This window comes from Diadema setosum, chromosome 16 (genome assembly GCF_964275005.1).
Source record: "Diadema setosum chromosome 16, eeDiaSeto1, whole genome shotgun sequence".
NCBI lineage: Eukaryota > Metazoa > Echinodermata > Echinoidea > Diadematoida > Diadematidae > Diadema > Diadema setosum.
Window position 1 is genome coordinate 22219517 of NC_092700.1, and position 23510 is coordinate 22243026.

At 38.2% G+C, this 23510-nt stretch overlaps 1 protein-coding gene across 1 annotated transcript; it reads left to right on the forward strand.

Moving 5' to 3' along the window:
* Positions 1-591: 591 nt before the first annotated feature.
* Positions 592-18773, forward strand: LOC140239704 (nose resistant to fluoxetine protein 6-like). The gene is made up of 14 exons (XM_072319528.1): positions 592-644; positions 2043-2206; positions 4155-4224; positions 4943-5039; positions 6210-6544; positions 7909-8076; positions 10125-10218; positions 11225-11504; positions 12059-12138; positions 13380-13493; positions 14977-15121; positions 16491-16674; positions 17252-17394; positions 18619-18773. Coding segments are annotated over exons 1-14 (1998 nt in total). The 5' UTR covers positions 592-643; the 3' UTR covers positions 18742-18773.
* Positions 18774-23510: the final 4737 nt, after the last annotated feature.

Sequence of the window (23510 nt, forward strand, 5' to 3'; positions counted from 1 at the left end):
AATTCCAGATGGAGGTTCTGGATAATGTATTTTCAAAATTCTTACAACAATCATGCAGGATTTTTTGTTTCTTTAGCTGTTTCCTTCATATGACTATCAGCCATCATTCACTTGTTCACTTTTTAACATACGTGACGAGATGAATACCATTTTAACTCGTGATTATTATGACTTCAATCTTTGCACTTTTTTCTTGTTACAGACAGTTTACACTACAATCATTGCTGTTTAGCATTCCACCATATTTCTAGAATTCCTCTCTACCAAAGTATTGTGCAAACTTATAAACTTCGTTTATTGTAGGCCTACAATGTCATGGCAATGTAATCTATGCATTCAATATCTGCAAATATATCTATGTTTCTGTTTGAAATGCAAACGTAAATTATTGAATAAATGAATGAAACTATGGCCTCTTTCTCTCTGTATTTACATGTTTCTTTGCGCGTTTTTGGCTAAGTTTATGACGAAAGGTCTGAAAGATGTGGTTAAGAAGGCAAAGACCCAAGTGTCACCCACTGGGGACCGTTCGTACATCCTGGACGGGGAGACCGGCCCCCTCGGCGTGGTATCCGCCCGGTGCATAGACGACAACCTGCAGTACTTGAGTGACATACGAAATGATGTCCCCTACGCCAGACGAAGTAAGTTCCTTCCTCATGCACCCGACATCGATCTGCCCCTGTGTATTATTTATTTTTTTTATATATAGCTTCTGAACATCCGAGCATTGAGACGTTAGGGTTTCTGGGACGAACACTGAGCTAGGGCTTTCTATAGCTCAGTCGGTAGAGCACTGGACTGGCATCCGGAGGTCTCGGGTTCGAATCCCGATGGAATCCCATTTTCTTTGCTCATTTTTCCACTAATAAATGTTATTCTTTCTGGTCAGTTTATTCTGTCTTCATTTGATACATACTCAAAAAGCTACATCACTTCGGTGATTCCTCGCATTTATCACCAAGTTGAATTATCCTTCGGGTTCGAATATGCCAGGGTTAAGTGTGTGCGTGTGTGTCACAAACAAACACACTTCTATAGGTTCTGGCCATCCGAGCATTGAGAATTTAGGGTTTCTGGGACGAACACGGAACTAGGGCTTTCTATAGCTCAGTCGGTAGAGCACGGGGCTAGCATCCGGAGGTCTCGGGTTCGAATCCCGATGGAATCCCATTTTCTTTGCTAATTTTTCCACTAAATATTTATTTTTCATCTGTTTCATAATGCAGGATTGACCTGTGCAGCTTTCTCTTTCTCTTTTTTGTTTTGCTATTCCTATGGTTATTGTTGTTATCTTTCTCATTAAAACTACAATAACACGACATCATGATGTGTCTGTGAGAATCTTGCAAGGTAACCGAGCATCCCATCTTAGGAATTTCGCTTGATGAATACAGTTGCCCTCAATCAAGTTTAGAAAAAAAAAATACAAAAACGTTTATCTTTCTCTCCCACCCTCGATTCCTTTCTGTCTCTCTCTATCTCTCTCTTCTTCTCTGTCTTTTGTGTGTGTGTGTGTGTGTGTGTCTGTCTGTCTGTCTGTCTGTCTCTTTGTCTCTATTTGTCCATGTATCTATCTATCTATATATCATAATTATTATGTATTTACGTATGCATGTATGTATGTATGTATGTATGTATGTATCTATCTATCTATCTATCTATATCGATCTATCTACACGCTACAAGCCACGCTTAAGCTGTACCCTACTGTATTATTCATTGTACGGTTGTATTGCTGATAAGTTTCTGCTGTACATATAGTGTAGAGGCAATGAAGAAAAATATTTTTATAATGTATGGCTCCAACAATGTATGTGTATATCCATGATACAGGAATCAATATATGAAATCAATAAATTAGATCTATCCGTCTATTTATCTATGTATGTATCTATGTATGTGTGTATGTATGTATGTATGTATCTATCTATCTATCTATATAATCTATCTATCTATCTATCTATCTCTTTCCATGCATCTCTCTTTCCCCATCATCCCTATGTGTTTTGCTGTTCTACCCTCTTTCTGTCTCTCATTAGTGTACAGGTCTCGCGGCCAGCTGCCTTCAGAGAAGGGCTTGTATACACTTGGTTTCCAAGACTACGGGGACTCGTGGCTATGCGAATCGAACAAGGAGAACAAAACTTCCGGTGTGCCCGCCTTCGACGGCCAATACTGTTACAGTTACATCTATGGCATGCCGGTATGTACACGCCGAGCTAGCGATGGTACTTCCATCTTGTGAACATACAGTCTATCTGTAAAACAAAGATATTCTTTCCATGTTTAAGTACAGACCTTAGATTATAAGGTAATCCACTCCCCCCCCCCCTGTTCTTTTTTTTTGGGGGGGGGGGTGGGGACAAAAGTCGAAAAGACAGGAAGGATTTTAATTTATTGTGTACTTCCATTTTGACAAAAGTCATTGTGTTGCGAATATATCAAGCTCTCCACTTTTAGGGTGATTTTAATAAAAACACCTTCTATTCTTTTGAAATTTGACCTCACTCTTCATCCCGAAATCAACAAGGACACAAAACGATTTTTTTTATTCATTGGAAATTACTAAGTGCGTAAGAGATTACGTCTCTGATAAAGACTAGTTTGGTATGGAAAATAAGAAATTCTACAAATTTATTTCAATTCAATTCAATTTAAATTCCATTCAATTCAAATCAATTCATTTCCAATTCATACTGAATTATTGTATGAGATGTCGTGTCCATTTCATTTCCTTAATCAAAATGAAACCTTGAGAGGGAAATTGTGACTCCAAACATGTTTGTACATGATTGCAGAACTTTTTTCTTAGTCTAAATTTGTTCTTCTAATATTTCTTCAATTGCGAACACTCCTCATATAATTACATCTATGGCAAATTAAAAAAAGAAAACTCATGAACTCTCTCCTCTCTTGAGGATTTGAATATTCTTCAATTTGCCTCCCTCTAACAAATGAAATGTGGAAGATCGCAAATGCTCTCCTCCCTTGTTGCGATTAGAAACCGACCACACACACGCACACACACATACACACACACATACACACACACATACTATTATTTTACTCTCTAGAGAGTGTATCCGATGTCTTTTGGCACCAGAACAAAGTTTCAAAGCCTTTGAACAGTTTATTCAATTTTCCTAACACTATACCAAGACTGGTGTGATGATGTATATCTCCAATTTATTTACATTCGTTGAATCGGCATGAATCCGCATTATAATGAAAGGCTGCCGGCTGCCGGCTGACAGATATTGATCACTTGCATAAGAAATAACTTTTCAGACTGTAATTACGTGACGCTATTTGCATAGAAAACAAAAATAAAAGCTTAGTCATTGCAACTTGACACGTTTTCCGCAACTATTTGCTGAAATACGGTATTGCGTCATACTTTGACAAATCGCATACCAAAGAATCGATAAGTAGATAAAGATAAGGAAACAGTTTATTCTTTATAACGCTGGGATAGGTGGGGGAGGAACGACGAGCTTTTTTTTAACTTTAACCCCCAAATAACTAAGAGACATCTACATTGACTTATTTAGCGCAATTTGTTGGCAACGGTAGGGTTCGGGAATCCGCAAAGAGGAGCTACTTTTTACAGCGATATATTTTGCAAAGACTACTATGACTGTATGACAACACTACTCAGAATAGGCAAACATGGACGAGCGAAGAAGTATAAGTTTTAATATTTGAATCGTCGCTTAAATTGACACAGTGAAAACCGACGATATCGCTGTATTGATGACAATGGTGAAGATTTGTGATGTATACCGCGAAAATCAAAACGGTTGAAAACATAATTAAAGCCGAACAGAAGAAACACAAATCTGACATGATTTTGATGATGATCGTCACATAATCAGCCCCGAAATTTAACTGTCTGTGTATAATCCATAATGATTAAGATTAAGTTTTTTTTTTTCAATTTCAAAGTTTATTTCACTTTTCGACAAAGCATAATACATTTCACTTCCTTTGATAACAGAGAATAAAGTAAACAGAACATGTAGAAAAAAAAGACTACACAATAACTGAGGAGCCTTCAAGTAATAATACATTGTGATTAAAAACACAAGTGGTTGAAATAAAGTATATCAATGAATGTACTGTCATGTTCAATTTTTGTGTCGTTTTCACAGATGGCCGGGTGGGGTATATGCACACCGAGTACATGTACCCAATACGAAATACAGGCTGTCTATGCCATCTGTGAGTATAAGATCACTTCTGTACATACACCGCCATAATTATAATATTACATCGCTTGCAGTTGACTTGACAAAAACAGTTGGTTTTTGCGGAGTTAGAGGGACTGACTTAAGTACAAAAGGGAACATTTTCCTCTTGCCTTTTTTGACAGATAACTAAAAATGATAATGATTGTACAAAATATCTGTATTGAAAGTTGTCATCGTTTTTGGTTTTTGGCAAATCCTCTTTTGTGAAATTATAGATTGATAGCTTTTTTATGTCGTACTTCTTGAAATATATTGTCGCAGCGATCCAAGTCAAACTCTATTCATTGTGTCTGTATTGATTAGAATGAGTTTTCAATCAATTCCATATTATGATTCTCATATTATGTTGTTTACAATGAATACAGACAGTTTTGCAAAAGGAGCTGTATTGATGTGTATGCTCCATGTTATAAGTGTAAGAAATCTAGCATGATAAAATGAGAAAAAAAAAATCAGAAAGCAAACCAACTGAGAATTAGAAAGGATTTGTATGGAATTACAACATCAAATTTCTCTATTTTCCAGAGAAACTATTGCAAATCTCCTACAGTCCAAGCGACTTATTGACTACTTTAAATTGGGATACTAAAAAAAAAAAAAAAAAACATAAGCATATATATCTTGCTGGTGTTATACTTCTGTACTGTTGATGTTGAGTTTCAATTTTCCTTTTCGTTTGATCATCGCAGGGTGGTTTTTGCTGGGAGCTAGCGAATCGATGTTCGTCGTAAGCGAATGCAACTCACCTGATTCGCAGCCCTGGCGGGACTGGGATATCGCTTTCCTGTAAGAAAAGCCCCCCACCGTCTGATTTCGCATGCTATTACAGTCACAAATACACCTGCCTCCTTGTCCCGTATACAGTGGACTCCCGTTATAACGAAGTCTTCGGGACCTGCAGTTTTCTGTCGTTATATTGAATTTTCGTTATAACCGAATAAATAAACGATAAAAAACATAGAGCGAATAATGTTGGGGCCTGATTTTTTTTTTCACTTCACTTCGATGTATTAAACGGGAACTTTGTTATAACCGTGTTCTTTATAACGGGAGTGCACTGTACTTTATTAGATTAATGAGGAATTCGTATAGAAGCCTCGTATCAAGCCTTAATGTAGACAACATTTAGTCTACCCGGTATTTTCGGAAAATGATGATTTGTTGTTGTTTTTTTTAAACAATAAAAATATTTTTTAAAAATCTAGCAGTAATAAATCGGCTTTGAGAAGAAACTTCGAAACTTTGCCATCGATCTCGCTTGTCCAACGGTTTGCCAGACGCTGGTTTTCATGTCCTCTGTGGTAATCACAACCCAGTTAAGTTTTGGATGAGCTATCGATGAAACGCCGCGGTGAACATAATTATACAATAGGTATCTAGAAACTTATCTTATGAGGTATACCGTGGCATGATGGATGGCGAGTTGGACTCTTGAAAAGGAGAAGCTAAGTTCGAATCAAGTCTCGCACACACAAAGAATACGTTTTCTCCCATGAGCCCCCTCGACTAGACTTTTGTGCATTGATATTGGGGTAATAAGGACAATGACATTACCCCTAGTGAGAACTGTACTTTAACTAGGAAACCATGCTGTATACGCGTATCAATATCAAATGTATTCGATAATTAATTATTGAACTCAACAAATTCTTCTTCCAGTCAACAAAGTGTAACATCATGTTCACATCGTATCAGGGCAAATACCCCCCGAGGGCAATTACTTCCCGGCTAAATACTGGTTTAATTAGATGGTTAAAGTAAAGATTAGGGTTAAGTTTAGGGTTAGAGTTTGGGTTAGGTTTAGGATTAGGTTCAGGATTAGGATTGGGGTTAGGGGAAGGGGAAGGGTCCTGGGTAATTGCCCAGGAGGTAATTGCCCTAGACCCTGTTCACATATCGGAAAACTGAACAAATGTATAATCGAGTCATGTTATGAACCTTCTCTCGTACATACAGCTCAATCATGGCGTTTATGGTAGCTTTAGTAATGGTCGGCTCTTCCTACGAGCTCTTCTTTCACAAGCGCGTTCTCAAGAACAAGGTCCTCCGATCGCCGATGAAAGGAGCGGAGGAGAATATCTACGAAGAGACGATAGACGAGAAAAAGATGGTCGATTCGTCGGTTGATGACCCGGAAACAATCAAACACGCAGCCGAGGTGAAAAATAGCGGGATGGTGAACGGAGGCTTTCAGAACGACGAAAAGAACCTACCTCACAAACCCGCATCCCTTGAGGTCGCCGAACGAGGAGAGGTTCAGGAGGAAAAACCCAAAGTCAATCTTGGTTGGGGTGAGCTGAATTTTAGGATAAACATTACATTTCTATCTGTGTTGGAAATCTATTCAAGAGTAAATATTTGTATTTCACAAGATAAATGATCCGGACTGAATAACAACAACAACAACAACAACAACAACAACAACAATGTCCAAAGTAAAACAGTGATTTCTATACATTGAAATGAACACTAATTAAAAGAAAGCAATACATTTAAAGTTTATATAGAATGGTACTGAGTTCATATTATTTACATTTATTCACAATAACTTCACTTTAAATGAAAATCTGACGGCAGGCTGAAAATGTTTTTGTGCGCATTCCTAGAAAAAAAAAATATGGGAACAGAAAATGTAGAAAGCACTGTACTTTGGATAACCTTTGAAAACTTTTAAAAATATTTCCAGAATATAATTGCCGCTACAAAATGTCGAATCGTGCACTTAATTCAGCGAAAATGCAATTTCCGAAAATGATACATAATTATATTTGAAGAAAACCGCCGAACTCCTACTTCTGATTCCATGCTGTTGAAAGTTGAAAGTTTGTTTGTAGTACTGAGTAATTGTCCTTAGCAAAAATAGTGCTATGGACTTTGGCAGAAGAATGATCTAGATGAGGAAGATGAGATTGTCTAAAACAGAAGTATGCCCATTGTGTCTAAAAACATTGCGAACCATTTAAAGTCGGGGGAAACGATGTAACATTTTGTCGGAGACTGTCTGAAGTTTGAAGTGACGAGAACAGGGCACTGAGGTGAAATGTATAAGGGAAGCACTTCCGGTTCAAAGTATCATATCAGACGGGCATACTATACTTTGACACATGATATGGCCCAGTGATTCCACTCAAACCCCGATGTTTACAAAGTTCGGTAAGCGTCAGAGATACCGGTTTGCAAACAAGAGCCATGACGTTGGAATTCCATATTAGAAGTGAGATCGTAAAGGGAACGTATAGTTGTCGTTGAGACCTAGCGTCAGGTTTCTAACATTTTTGGTGAAAAAAAAATGAGAAACCTCTCATGAAATATGAAAGAACATGTAATTCCAAGTGGGATTCAACGTTTATTTGATGAAAAATGGTTTTGAAATGACTGAGATATCCAAAGCAGAGCAATTCCAATACAAGGTGGGATCAACCTTTTGATAGGATCGTTTTGTTTTTACTTTGTTTTTGGATGTCTCAGCCATTCCGACACCGATTTTCATCAAACTTTGAATTCCTCGTAAAACAATATGCTCTGTATTATTTCATAAGTGGTTTCTTGGTATCTTGCAAAAAGTTATCAGCCCAATTCTCATCTCCACCAATACTATACTATCCCTTTAAACAGCTTGACCGTCTTCTTTTCTTCTTCTTCTCTACCAATCAAGCTATACTTGATGGAATTCTGATGTCCTTCTCTGCGTTAACAAACCTTCCCAAGATGCTCAGTGCCAAGAAATCCTCCAGCACACTGGCGGCCCTGAACGGTATTCGGGTCTTGAGCATGTGGTGGGTCATACTCGGGCATTCCTGCCAGTTCTACTTCGGATACCTCGGTGAGCATTTCAATTGACTCATTTTCCGTCTTTCTTGAACGTAAAATTTGTTTCCTTTCAGTTTCTTTACGTGCAGGCAAACCTCAGCGCGCGTACGTTCCCAATGAGGCAAACACAAGCTACATTCAAAATAAAAAGGGAAACCTTCGTTGCATTTCCAATGAGGCCATCAGTCCAGTCAAGCCATGCTTAAATGCTGACGGTCTCCTGCTTCAATATACTGCCTTTTCTGTATTCATATGGAACCATAAATGCTGTACAATAATTTTGTTATGCATGTATAAAGCATAAACTGCACTTTTGCATTGTTCCTTTGTCATTTAGTTGTGTTTTGTTTAAAATATTGTCACACCCATGTAATTTTGTTTGATTTGATTTGAGAAGCAGAATAAAAATGAACGAACTTGATATTAATGATGGCAATAACCGGTGCAATAATATACGAATAATTTATGAGTTGTGAGTGCATAGGGCACGAATATCGCACGAGGCGCGAGATAAGCCACTGGTCTATTCAACAAGGCCGCGTCGCGCCGCGTTGAATAGACCAGTGGCGAATCTCGCGCCGAGTGCGGTATTACGTGCCCCAATGCACGAACAGAATCATAAATTATTCGTTTTATACAACACCTTGTCCACAATCACAGTACTAAATTAGTGACAGCTAACTCAGGAAGGCCCAAAAATAAATGTAACAATTAGGCCGAGAATTGTAAACCACCCTGTGTACTGCTTTCAAACACTCGTCATGATTCGACCACACAGTCACAGGAATCACAAACTCCGCAGGGTCTATACCCATTCTACGCTAACGTTAGATCGAGTTAGGCCTTACTGTTAAGCCTACCTGAGATGTCGGTAGATCTAGTAGTAGGTCTAGACTTTCTGTATTTCCGAAAATGATTTTGTATAAAAACACAGAAAAATAATCAAATTACGGTTTCTCAACTTGAAATGAAGTCTTGATTTTGGGATCACTGTGGTCCACGTAGCAGATCAGAGTCAAAACTAAAAACACAGCAGTAGGTAGGCCGCAATACATGCAACTAGCTAGGTAAAGTAGCTGCGCGTACACGTTAACGTTGCAGTACTCCGCCGCGACTGGTCTGTTTACCGGCAGCGCGCGCATCGCAGCGCAGCCGGCCAGCACGTACAATGTAGTTTGCTGGCGCTTTGCTGCTGTGAGCCACAGAACTCTGTGAGCGGCCATGCATTAGTAGCCCCACACGAAGCCGTGCTATAGTACCTTCGAGCCGTGCAATAGGCCCATGCCAGGGGCCTATTGTATGGCTGTCACTCTCAATGAGTTTGGTAGGTATTTTCTATTGAATGTCATGTGACATGTTCTTGGCCAATCACAATTCGACATCATTCTGAGGTGTTGTATAATACGCTCTATACTGGAAGCCTGCTGCTGCTGCTGCTGCAGGGTAGGCCTACAAGGTATCATTTTGCATGCAAGGAGAGAACAAAATGACAATACAAATGTGTATGTGTAAGACTGTACATCCGGGATATCACAAAGCAGATTTAAATCAGCTTTAGGACAGCAAAGCAAAATACTTCTTCCCATACGTGTCAACACACCACGGCATGCTGTCATATTCCCAATTCATTCTATTTCAATTGATTCTACTGTCAGGGGAATTTGAGACAGTGCTGCAGGAAAAACACACAGTGTCACACAGTGTGAGAAGCGACAGTGTGAACACAGAATGAACCTAGTGTGAAATCTCTTCACATTGTTAAATTCGAGCATTTAAGAGTGTGAACACAATGTGAGTCATCGATTCTTAGTGTGAAACTAAACATTACTATGTGAAAACTGTGAAACCACAATACAGTGTGAAATCTTTTTCACACTGTTAAATTCGAGCGTTTTCACATAGTCCAGTCTATGTGAACACACTGGAACACACTGTGGGACACTGTGTTCTTTTCACTAGGGTTCACTACAAACTCACAAATCATATCTGTGATACTAAGTGAAATGGCATAGAGAGTATTATGGGACATCGCATTTATTTTCTTTTTTATTCTACGAAAAGCGAACCCTCTCCAGACATACGAGATCACATACAGCTTCGGATTTTTGGCAATTGTGAACGCAACTTTCTCCGTGGACACGTTTTTCGTTTTGAGGTATGCAGCTTGTTTTTTTTTTTTTGTTGTTTTTTTTAGTTCAATAACTTTTCTTGAATCTTGTACGTCTTTATAGCGGAATCCTTTGATCTCGTGCTAACTTTAAGCTTGGGTTCAATGTCTGTTTATTGCAGGGTGATTGTTAGCTTAGCTGAAGAGGCAACTTAAAAAAAAGAAAAAAAAAACTCGTGACACAACTATATCTTTATGGGGTCTTTGAATATAATTATTTTAGACTGTCTTAGTTAGTGAAAATGTATATCATGGTCCTATATCTATCTTCATCAATGTATCTATATACCTACCCATATTTCTATCTATTTTTCTGTCTTTGTTTAACATGAATTTCGTTATTACATGTCTTGTGAACAAATATATTATATTATTTCAATGTTGTAACTAAATGTGTCATCGAAAATTGTTGAAAAATGAATAGTAGACATTTTACGAACATATTCTCAGTTGCAGCAATATTCCAGTCTTCCACATGCAACGACTCCAAAGAATTTGTCCCAATAATAACTATGAAAATGTTGTCAGTAATTGAAAGGGGACTTTAAAGATTCAGCCAGCCAATCGATTGCAGAAAAGAAAAGACAGAAGAAGCATCGAATTAAGACCAATATACCTCAGGTGATGAGAAGGAACAGCAATCAGTCCATCTTCTTGTTCGTCACCACCTCGCCGATGGTCTTTAAACAATTGCAAATAGGTAGTGCCAGGAATAGAAGAGAACTGAATAGGTTTTGAACAACCTGGCAGAAAAGTGTTGGGTAAGTATCCGACAATGAATGGAATGTTATTGAATGAAACCGAAGGTCGTGCTTTGAAACAAACAAACAAACAAAAAAAAAAAGAATAATGATGTCGAGACCAGGTTAAGCTTTAATAGACTACTATTATATATAATCAATATATATATATATTTTTTTTTTTATGAAGTGCATTTGCGTAATAAAAACTTTAAACTGGATTTTTGTTTCCCTCTAACATGGGCATTATGCAGTGGGTTCCTCGTGTCCTACTTCACGTTGAAAGCGATCGACAGTAAGAAACTACAGAGCGCCTTCAGCTGGGGCGTCTTCTATTTCCACCGTTGGTGGCGCCTGACCCCTGTTTACATGGCTGCCATGGGCATTTGGGTGCTTCTAATGCCCCACTTCGCCGAAGGGCCCCGCAACCAGGGCTTTCACGACTATAATAGAAACGCCTGCGTCAACGTGTGGTGGACCCACCCGCTCTACATTAATAACTTTTATCCTTGGCCATACAATCTGGAAACAGCTGTAAGTTTTAGCCTACAATGATAAGGGGGAATCCCGGAACGATTAGACGTTAGTGTGGAAGAAAGAGCAAGGTTTTATCGGCACAACAGTGAAAATTTGATCAAATCGGTTAAAAATAAAGTGATTAAGAAAGGTGTGAAATAATGGAATTTCGAGCTTTGAGATTGAACAATTCTATAAGCTCTTGATCGTCCTGGTGTTTGATGACGATTGATAAAGTACAGACCATAAAAAGCGGCTCGGGCTTCTGATTTACGACGCTGGTACTACGATATCAAATTCTTAGAAAAAGGAAAGGTCCAACCCTTTTATGTTTGTTTACTTGCTGATTTCTTTATTTTGGTCGACTTTGTTTCGAATGTTACTATACATTCGTTTGAAATTTGGCTAAAGTGTACTTTCAATTTTGTTTACTTTCTCGAGGAAGACTGTATTGCAGTCATTTTAGACCAAAGTATATTCCGACGTTATTACTTCCCCAAAGGGTCAATCCGATGTTTTGTTTTTATGCTTTGTTTTGCTTCTCTTGTTTCGCCATGCCTTGGTGACTAAAGTGCATGGGATGGAGTTGGTACCTGGCCAATGATATGCAGTTCTTCGTCATCAGCCCGATCATTCTCGTCATCTTGTACAAGTGAGTCCAAGATAAACACCCTCCCCCCCCCCCAAGTCCCACACATGCCATTATGTTTTTATTTGATACGCAATACCTCGCTTATGATGGCGTATAGCATGGTCCGTGCGTGTATAGAAAGTAGAATATTACAAATAAGTATTTCCTACCGAAATCCCACACTTCTGGCTTTGAAGCATCAGTAAAAATTAATGTGTGTGTGTGTGTGTGTGTGTGTGTGTGTGTGTGTGTGAATGTGTGTGTGTGTGCACGAATCCAAGTTAATACGAAACTACTTGAAGTGTTATTCTTTTCCTATTACTTGCTAGTAAAAAGTAACACACGTGTGGTTCTGTGTAAACGTACATAGAATACCCGAGCAAAGTACGATTAACGCTTCCTGTCCTTTAGTGACTGTGATGAAGGAACGCACTTCTGTTACAAGGGAACCTGGGAAGGCGAAAAGTCGAGTAGTGATATCTCGTCTTCTTGACTTCTCGGACCGAGGGATCAAAAAGGCGAGGTAGAGAGATCTTCTCTTCTTAACTTCTTGGACCAAGGAGTCAAAAAGACGAGTAGTGAGATCTCGTATTCTTGACTTCTCGGACCAAGAAGTCAAAAAGGCGAGTAGTGATATCTCGTCTTCTTGACTTCCCTGACCAAGGAGTCAAAAGGCAAGTAGTGATATCTCGTCTTCTTGACTTATCGGACCGAGGGATCAAAAAGGCGAGGTAGAGAGATCTCGTCTTCTTGATTTCTTGGACCAAGGAGTCAAAAAGGCGAGTAGTGAGATCTCGTATTCTTGACTTCTCGGACCAAGAAGTCAAAAAGGCGAGTAGTGATATCTCGTCTTCTTGACTTCCCTGACCAAGGAGTCAAAAGGCGAGTAGTGATAACTCGTCTTCTTGACTTATCGGACCAAGGGGTCCAAAGGCGAATAGTGAGAACTTGTCTTCTTGACTTCTCGGACCAAGGAGACGAAAAGAGGAGCAATGGGAGTATGAGTTCGAAAAGGCGTAAAGACAAGTCATGTGATTTCGTCTTCTCGTCTACCCTCATCCCACGATACGAGAAAACGAGATCCGGGATCTCATCTTCCCAACTTCTCCGATCCAAGAAAGCAAGACGGCGATATCTCATACCCAAGATGTTCAGAGAAGGGGAATTATTTCGTCTTTTTGGTGTAGGTGCTATGCCTTCTGTACTTTTTCTATTTGGTAATTTCTTTTTTGTTGTTGTTGTTGTTGTTGTTGTTGTTACAGGAGTAGGAAGGCCGGTCTTGCACTGATCACCTCTCTAATGGTAGTCTCTCTATCGTCATTGGCTGCACTGACGTGGTACTATGGATACACTTACAACCCTTATGGCACTCAACCGTAAGTGTTGTTACTGCGTGAAAGCGACAGCGTGAGATTTAGTTTGGTTTGGTTTTATTTCTGCCTTTTTCCAAGTCACACATAACAAAAGAATACATAATATATTAACAAATTAACATTACACGACGTATAAGTCATCATACTGTCTTAATTCAAAGTACTGATTATTATGCATACATTGTGAACATGACAGTATTCAATGTATGAGACGTGTAGCATAATATTACTCACAAAAATATTCAGAAGGGAATCGTGGAATTAACAGTTGTTAATTATTTAGATAATGATTGGTCATTCATTTAGAATATGTCATGTCGTTACAATAAACGAATTTTAGAAAAAATAAAAAAGGGAAATTTGAAAACATTAATTTCAAAATGAAGCATTTTTATCTATTATAGTAATGGAAAAGCAGGAGACCGCGATCATAAGCAGCAGCTTGACATGGATCGAGGCCTCGGGGTAAAATTTGAGACTTAAATTCGATTAACATAATTGTATAACCGACGTGTCTACTAGCATCTCGATCTTCTAGCATCTCTTTACTTCATTTCTATTCATGACGGTTTGGTGATACCAGAGTTTCAGCAATGATGCCAAAAATAAATCTACATCAGTATAGAGCATTTTGAGAATCGTGAAATGTTTTCCATAGTTCTAGATATCGCAGGGCAGCCCTCGATTTTAATTTGAACTCCAGTATAATTATTCATATTCATGAATAATAATATGAAGTGATAATCCATTTGTCAATCAGTTGCAATCCGGTACAATCTTAGGCAACTGATCAATAATAGTAAGACATTGTAGATTTTTGCATAGCTGCAGTAACGCAAACTAAAAAAAAAGTCATTCAAACTTCTGTATACATAGTCAATCGGTGTACAAAGCCGCAGTGAAGGTATGTCATCAGAACTTACATGCACAAACAATGTTTGAAAAAAAAAAAAAAAAACCCGGAAGAGATTCTATTCTGAGTATTTGCATTTCTACCTGTAATTGATCTTCTTCATTGATATATACATTGCTTAACATTGCGGCTGTAGCTCACTTTTAGAAACTTTACTGATCTGCGTTATGATGTTCGAATCCACTAATAATATATATATATTATATATATATTATATCCGTCATATACAAATCTTGAGAATCATACTCTCACTGCTGAGATGTATATTAATAAACATCACCGTGGTGACAAGTTATTCATTGATTGATTAATTCGAAAACTGTATTGTATGTTGGAAAATAGTATTGGAATGGTGAACCGTCCACTCACTTAATATAGGCACAAAACTATTCAGCTTTTATGAACATTCCTTTCTTCCACAGCTTTATACTTATACACTACCAAATTAACAATGAACATGTGGGACCATGCAGTGTTTGTATATGTGAGGGGATTTATTTCAAAATTCGAGCACTTTTCAACCATCTTCTCTAACTGTTAGTCGAACATGAATCATTTTTACTCTCACGCCAGACCTTACAACGACAATCTCGGTGACAATCCAGGCAAGGACACGACGTACGCTAAGCCGTACACCCGCATCCCAACCTACCTTGTTGGCATGGTAACAGGATACATCTTGTTTTCTCTGCGAAACAAAAGAGTGAAGATGCCCATTGTAAGTATTCAACATCTTTTATCGTCTTAATTGATATTAATGATTTACGCTTATGTTTTCATTTGTCCGATTTGACATACTCCGTTCATTCCTTGGAAAAACAAAGTGAGATATCGAGATAAGGCACAGACAAAAGATATCATGTTACCTTTAATGAAACGAAATGTCATTAGATTATTCGATGCAGTTTCAAGTTCAATAGTTTGAAAGTTTAATTTATCAGTAAGAGATGAAAGGAATGGACAGCCGCTGTAAAAACTGACGATTTGTTAGCGGGAGGGGGGGGGGGTGTTATTATATGTATCGTCATAGTATAATGAAGTCACAAATAATGCAGAGTTCCTAATTCTTTCATTGATTGGCCGCCCAATGCAATTGAACAATGCATTGAACGGGTCTTTTTATTTTCCTCGGACTTTCACTGGAGTACCGTGTCTAATTTATATACTTCACTAAATCCATGCACGAGGTTTTTTACTGTCCTCTATGTTTACATTTACACTTTAAATATGGGAAATCACAATTTTAATGTCATATCCCTCTTTCTATTTATTCTAAATGTATTGTGTATAAGGGCTACAAGCAATCTTCTGACTTTTCCATTCCATTGCTATTACGTTTTGTTACACATTGCAAAGCAAGTGGAAACAACCAATAATGTATATGAATATAAAATATGGAACGAACAACGTGTGTACACTGTGTGTGCATGTACAACGATAATGTAGAACCAATAAATCAAATTAGAATGTGTGTTGCTGTTGTTGTTTCAGTCTAAATTGATTTGCATGACAAAACTTTTAAATCGACTTTTAATGTTTAGCTATTAATTCGGCGACCATGTTATACTCAAAAAACATATGTGAAAATCAAACGCAACGAATGATAGATTCTTGAAATTTAAGATATCATGATTCAATACATCATGTACCATTTTCTCGTTTGCTTTTTTTTTAATGCAACAGGACCCATTACAATTCATCAATATTTCAAGTTTGCAATACTGCATTGCATGTTCTTTCCTCCTCAAGTCATGATTTAAACGAACTAAAGGAAGGGGAAAAAACCCTTGTAATAGTCCATAATATTAAGCTGATACATGATAATTATGGTGAATTCGACTGGAAAGTGAATATTTCTTTTTGTTTTAACATTGGTCGAAGCGGACCCAAATTCCATTTTTTTCGTCCTTTATTTGAATCCACATTGCAACCATTCCTTGCACGTGGATGCAATGCACATAATTTATGCCAGTCTATAGGCCTGATTTAATATTCATTCCTTATTTTTTTTCTTGTTCCTTATGATTCAATAAACTACATTCGTAGTAAGTAGTACATCGCTATTATACTCTTACATACCTAAACAGCTGGTTGCCAGTCTAGGCTGGTTCTGTGCACTGGGAACACTGTTTGGAGTGATCTACGGCGTTTGGGGTGGTACAAGCCGTTACATCGAGCAATGGGAGTCGGTTCTTTACCTCACACTCAGCCGAGTTTCGTGGGGTGTGGGCGTGGCCTGGATCATCTTCGCTTGTTTGACAGGATATGGAGGTGAGTTCCTTGACACTATGGAAGGGTTTAGTGGCAAAACGAGTTAACTCCAGTCTTGTAGATTTGATGCACGTGATCAAAACTGCTTAAAAACCAAAGAAAATGATAAAATAGAAGTGGGTTACTTTCAACCGAAACTTTTGAAATATCCCTTGATATGCAGCTATCTGAGGTATCTCTGCGTAGGACTATAGTTTGTTTATTTAATTCATTCTAATGGCTAATTTTGTTTTTATTATCCCTACGAGAAAGAACACATTCTCCCACACTGTGGTCACATAGTCAACTGTGTGAAAACGCTCGAATTTAACATTGTAGAGATGAATTCACTCTGTGGTGGGATTTAACAGAGTGTTCACATGGTAATGTTCTGTGTCACATTGTGAATTGATGATTCACAATGTTTCCACACTGTTAAAACGCTCGAATTCAACAGTGTGAAGAGATTCAACAGTGTGTTCACAATGTGTTCACATTGTGTTCAAGTTCAATTCAATGTCTATTCAATCGATTGTATCAGTTCATAGGGTCTATTCTCAAAAGTCCACCTGATTCGCAACTGTTTTTGTCTTTCCAGGTTTCATTGGCGTATTCTTAGAGTGGGGATTCTGGGTGCCCCTGGCAAAAATGTCATACTGCGCTTACCTGATCCATCCCGTCATCATTTTCAGCGGTGTCGTCTTTGATAAGACCCTCTACCATTTCAACTACATGTCACTGGTGAGTTCCTCAGACGCCTCAAATTTCATCTTTCTCACCAATAGGATACAGTGGACTCCCGTTATAACGAAATCCTCAGGACCGGTATTTTTTTTTTTTCGTTATAACGAAATTTCGTTATGAGCGAACAAATAAAAACTAAAAATACATAGAGTGAATAACGTTTTTTTTTTTTTGTTTTTTGCTTCGTTGTAACCGGAATTTCAATATAACTGTGTTCGTTTTAAAGGGTGTGCACTGTATAGAGATTATAGATTTCTACCGTCGATTATAGATATGTATAATTTTATTCACAAGCCATGAAAGAGAGAGAGAGAGACCACTCTTCAAGATGTGTAATGCATGCAGCATGATGTTGTTTTCTTGGTTGTTCGTCACAAGCTCGACACCCACGAGTCATTAATGCAGCCCACGTGTAAGACAGCCCATGAGTCAAGTAGCCCGTGAGTCACACGGCCTACGAGCTGGACACGAAGTGATCAAGACTCACGAGCTCGACCTCAAGTCAAAGAGGCTTACGAGTTTTCAGTCCACCAGCTCGACACTATAATGGGAAATCAAGGCCCACGACCTCGACTGTCTGACTCATTATCTGTGTGACTCATGGACTTTTTTCCCCTATTAATGTCAAACTCATGGGCGGTATGACTCGTGGGTGTTGAGCTCATCGGATGACATTGCTTTCTTGGCGACAATGCCTTTGATTTGTGAAAAGCTTTGCTCGTTTAATGAGAATGAGAAGACTATCTTACGTAAAGTGAAATTCTTCCGACAGTTTAGGCTTAATTGTGTATGGCCTCTGTCATTGGATTTAGGTAGATGTTTACTAAAATGAAAACGTGTTTGAATTTCAGTCCAATTTATTCGAAGTCGAGAAGTAATAAATGAAACAAATGTGTATAATTCACACAGACACAAACACACATACACATACACATACACATACACATACACATAATCATGTGTATAATTATTCGGTTGATAGATGAATTCAGTTCCCTAATGTTTTAAGCAGACAATATAAGAAGAAAAATCCAGATACACTGTTTCTTCTTAATTGTGAGTACACAATGACAGCAGAACATATCAAGTAAAGCAAATTCTTCATAAGTCGATTTCCTTTCAAATCTTCCCACCACCCTGCCCCCTCGATCCTCTGTATTGCAAAATGAAGTCGTCACCCTGTATCACCATATTTTGCTCGACATGTTTGTTCCCCTCCAGAGCTACACATACGTTGGCAACCTCGTCTTCTCTTACGTCTCGGCAGCCATACTCTCTCTGGTGGTAGAAGCCCCGACAATGGGTCTTGAGAAGGTCATGTTTGGAAAATTCAAGACTTCCTAATCAACTCAACGCTTTTGTTTTTACTTAATACTATAAACAATGATACCTCAACAAGCAAATGGTGGATGTTGTGACCAGCATGTTGGGATAACATGTGGTGATAACACGATTGTCTATTTCTTTATCGCCGTAACGATTGTGAACTACAACTGTTTCAACAAAAACAACCCCAAAAATGAAACATTAATTTTGAGAGGCCAAAAAGTATGTTAGGGGGTTATTATACATATACGAGGTAGTTTTGGGAGGCAATTGCAGTTGTTATTTTGCAGGGTTAAAGGTCAGCAATTGTTATTTTGCAGGGTCAGAGGTCAGCAGTCAATATTCGTTTCGCCACGTCGCTGCGTGTCGGTTACACACACCGTACCGTACACAAAACAATGTTTGCAAACAGTGCAATCTTCATGTTTTCGCCATTCACTTTACACAGGGAGGTAGGAAGAGAAAGAGTGGGATCTCTCTCCCCACCTCCCTGCCTTGAATGTTAACATTCCGATCGACCACGAAAAGAAAACATTCCAGGACGTCGCTGGGTGTCGGTTACACACACCGCAGAAGAACGCTGATAAATCAACTCATACAAGGTCGACCACTTACTGCAGCACTACGCGTCAAACAATGACTAGTCCATTTGTGCTCAATAATTGCAGAGTAACCATCAGTTTTACGACTGAAGTAAAAATAAAGTGCAAAAGCGTTCAGTTGTTTGAAGTTCGCCTGTCACAACTACACATGTATCTTTGAAGTTGGAGTTGAATGATATACATTGATGAACAATTTTTCAATTATTCGACATGTTGATGATCTACAGGTAGTCAAATGTGGCTTGATCAATATCATAGTGTATAGCCGTATTCACATATTTTCTTAATTTACCTAGGGGATAGGTAATTATGATATTGACTGGCCTTGAGGGAGATACCAGATAAATATTGCCCGCACTGAAAGAATCACTGAAAGAATATTGCCCGAGTCGAAGACGAGGGCAATATTCTTTCAGTTTGGGCAATATTTTCTGGTATCTCCCTCGAGGCCAGTCAATATTATATAATTATTTTGCACCTGTTTGGTTGAACTGTCATTAATACGCAATTATACACATCCCTTTATACTTTATAACTTTATACATATTGCTATATGCATTGTTGGTTGATACGATTGAGAATGTACTATCGAATGAGCGGGGTTAAAAAGTTCCTTTCCCCTCGAGAGTATTATTGTCGATAAAAGATTTAGAATCTTTTAAAAAGCATTAAAATTTTATCCAAACAAAAGCTTCTAATGAGTTGCATCTATTGATTTTTCAAGCTGATAAATATGTTGTGTCTCATATTTATGTAAGTAGCTCATATTTATGCTCTATCATTCTTTTGAAATTTACTCTAAATAAGAAAAAGAATTGCTGATAGGCCTACGTATAGAAAATAACATATAGCGATGATATAAAGCACAAACTGTTTCTTTTTCATCCCGTTTCGTTTACTTTTATACACATCATTCATATAGTATTAAGAGTAATAATGGCAACTGTGTCTAGACGTACTGCGCATTCGAATAAGTTCTCCTGTCGGTGTCGTTATGACGTCATATTTTAATCGATCATTTTTGTTTTAACCATTTAGTATTAATGAATCTCTGAGATTCAAATCATGTTGTCGCATGATATGATCTGAAGAGAATAAATGACGTTGTAAGTGGAGAGATGGAATTTTAGATACTCGTAAATATTACGTAGTTATTCTTCGAGATACTAGCTTCCATAAGAGACAAAATTTATTTTGGCCATATTTCATTACGAAGGATTTTACTCCAAGTACATGATGAAAATTCTATATTTGGATTATTCACGATGAGCAATCAGAAAGGACAAATAAACAGTGTGCCGGATCATGATATTTTCTTGATTCTCCATTGTCATCATTGTAACAAAGATATTCATTCCAATGACATTATGGCCATGACAATGGCCATTTCAATCACAATGCATGTACATGTACATTGATTTGTTTTTAAAGTGTCTAAGCTCAAGCAAATAAAATCAGGTATATATTTCAGCAAAATGATATTACCCTGGTCCCAACAGGAAAATATATCGGTGTGAATAAATTCATTCAACTTGTCCATCTGATATGGCGATCTTTTGCTTTCATGTGACCTTGCAGGTGAAATGGGTGTTACCCCTCTCCGCCATCCTCTCACCCTTCATTGTTGAGAAAATGTCTATATTTGATAGTTGTCCATCAAAGGCATGTTGGTTTTTTATTACATACGGCTTATTTAAAAAGTTGAAAATTGTTCATCTAATGTCTAAAAGCTATAACACTGTCGTGTGTGCATATATATATATATGATATGATATATATGTACAGTCAGACCATTAAGTTATGTTACTCCCGCACGCACTGCGCACGGGGCTGCTTCGTGCGGCTGCGTGCGGTTTCGCACGAGTGCGTGCGGCTCCGTGCCATTTCATACGGCCTCGTGCGGGTGCGTGCGCTTCTGTACGCCCCCGTGCGACCCCGTGCGACCTCGTGCGCCTCCGTGCGGCTGCGTGCCAGTCAGTGCGCCTCCGTGCGGCTGCGTGCCACCGTCGAGTGCGGACCATCTGGCACGCTACCGTGCGAGGTGTTGGCAAGGTACCGTGCGTGGTGCTGGCACGCTACCGTGCGAGTCCGTGCGAATCTAGCATCCTGCTAGTCCCGACACGGGACTCTTATCTTTTTTTCACTCTCTCATACGCCCTCATTGGCGGTATACGAAGGCAGTCTAGGCAGTGAACTAGCATCCTGCGTGCGAATCCATTGGAGGCCGTGCGTGCATGCATTGTAAATAATAATATCCCCTTTGTAAGTGTGTGCTCATGACTATGTGTGCGCCTGCGTGTCCATGTCTGTGGATCCGTGCCCATGCCTGTGTGCCTGCAAGCGATCGCGAGAAGACGATACGATGTACACACTGTACAATGTTCAATGAAAGCCCTTACAAGTCTGTGCAACTGCGTATTACATGTAAACACTCATGCCTGTCCAAAAATGGACGATTTTCTACATTGCAGAGATCACTTGCAATCTTTCTAAGAATATGGAGTACCATCACCGTGTGTACATGTATCTCTCCTTGCAAAGAAATTAGAAAAATTGTGTGGTTGTATGTGTGTCTTTATCACTCGATAACTTGAACAGTGTAGAAATAATCATGGTAATAATGACAATTAACAACAACAGAGAAAAGCTATTGTATAATTACATCAAGGGAACCATTTGTTGATGATGATGATGATGATGTTGATGATCACTCAAAAGGTAATAATAAATGTACATTGTAGATGTTCCATATTGTTACATTATCAGTATGGTGTATTAGTATTTTTACTATTTTTGCCTCTCTTAAAAAAAAAAAAAAAAACACACACACACACATTCTTTGTCCTTTCTGATATTCCCCGAAAGCTTTGAAATGATATGTAGAGCTTACACATTGTCGTAAGCAGGAGATAAAAAAAAAAAACATCGTCGCTGCAGGATAGGTCGGTATATTAACAATTTCCGTCTCGATAGGTTTGTAATCTTGGCAAAATATATATATACATATACATAGATTAAGAAACATAAATATACATTTATATATATATATATATATATATATATATATATATATATATTATATACATATACACAAATATATATAGATATTGATTGAATCGTTTCTTTATTCAAGAAAATGTTTCACATTACACCACCGGTCTAGTTATCCCAAGGTTTCTTTGAAAATGCTGCAAGCATCAAAATATCAAGCATCGTAATTTTTATATACAATTTCCCGTGAATGCTAAGCGTATGAGAGAAAGAGATATAAAAGAACAAAAAACTTCTGCCATATGTCTTGTTTCTCGCTTTATTGCAGCGTATGTCATTGTCGAAGTATAAATGCTATGATAAATGTTGGTAACAACCACATGAGAACTTGCACATTCGATTCCCAACAACCATTAAATCATTGGGGTCCGTAAAAAAGGTTACATAATACATACGAAGCACCTCATTATAATGTATTCGATGGACCGGTGCAGAAAAACTGGCTGTCTGTAATCGGCCTTTGAACAACTCTATTATGCTCATAATCCCCGACTTTTCAGATGGCGGCTACGAGCGCGTCCAGGGATGTTTTTGTATCAACATTCTGACTATTCATGGAGGTACAATGTAACCTGATACTCTGGCCACCTGGTCTATTCAAAGTATTCTTGCGTAATACACGCGCGTAATTATGTTAGGCTGTGTTTCACCATGATGAATATATAGGACCCCGTAGTAGCAATATCGGCTCTTGCGTTGTATGAATGCTATACAGGGATCCTCCATTTGGTTCGTTGGTCAAGTATATAGATTCTTTTAACGATCTTATAAGCAGGCTGTCATTCATAAGTATGACAGAAAAACAAACAACAACTTCAAGCAACATCGAAGTTGAGTTTCGCGAACTAATCTTCCATTTGAGTTGGTTTCTCGGTTTTGTTTCAACAATTTTTATAATGTTGACAAAAGCCTGATGGGATGTTCAATATTCAATTAAATCATTGCACCTTTCTCACAATCTTTGACAACTAATGATGACTAAACCTGTGAAATCCACGATTTATTTATTTATTTATCTATTTTTTTTTTGTATAGAGACGTTTTCTTTTTGAATTGAATCTATCATGACTGCCTCCAGATTTCGACCATAATTATATGTCTTAGGTTTCCATGGGATCAATAAAGGAGATCAAC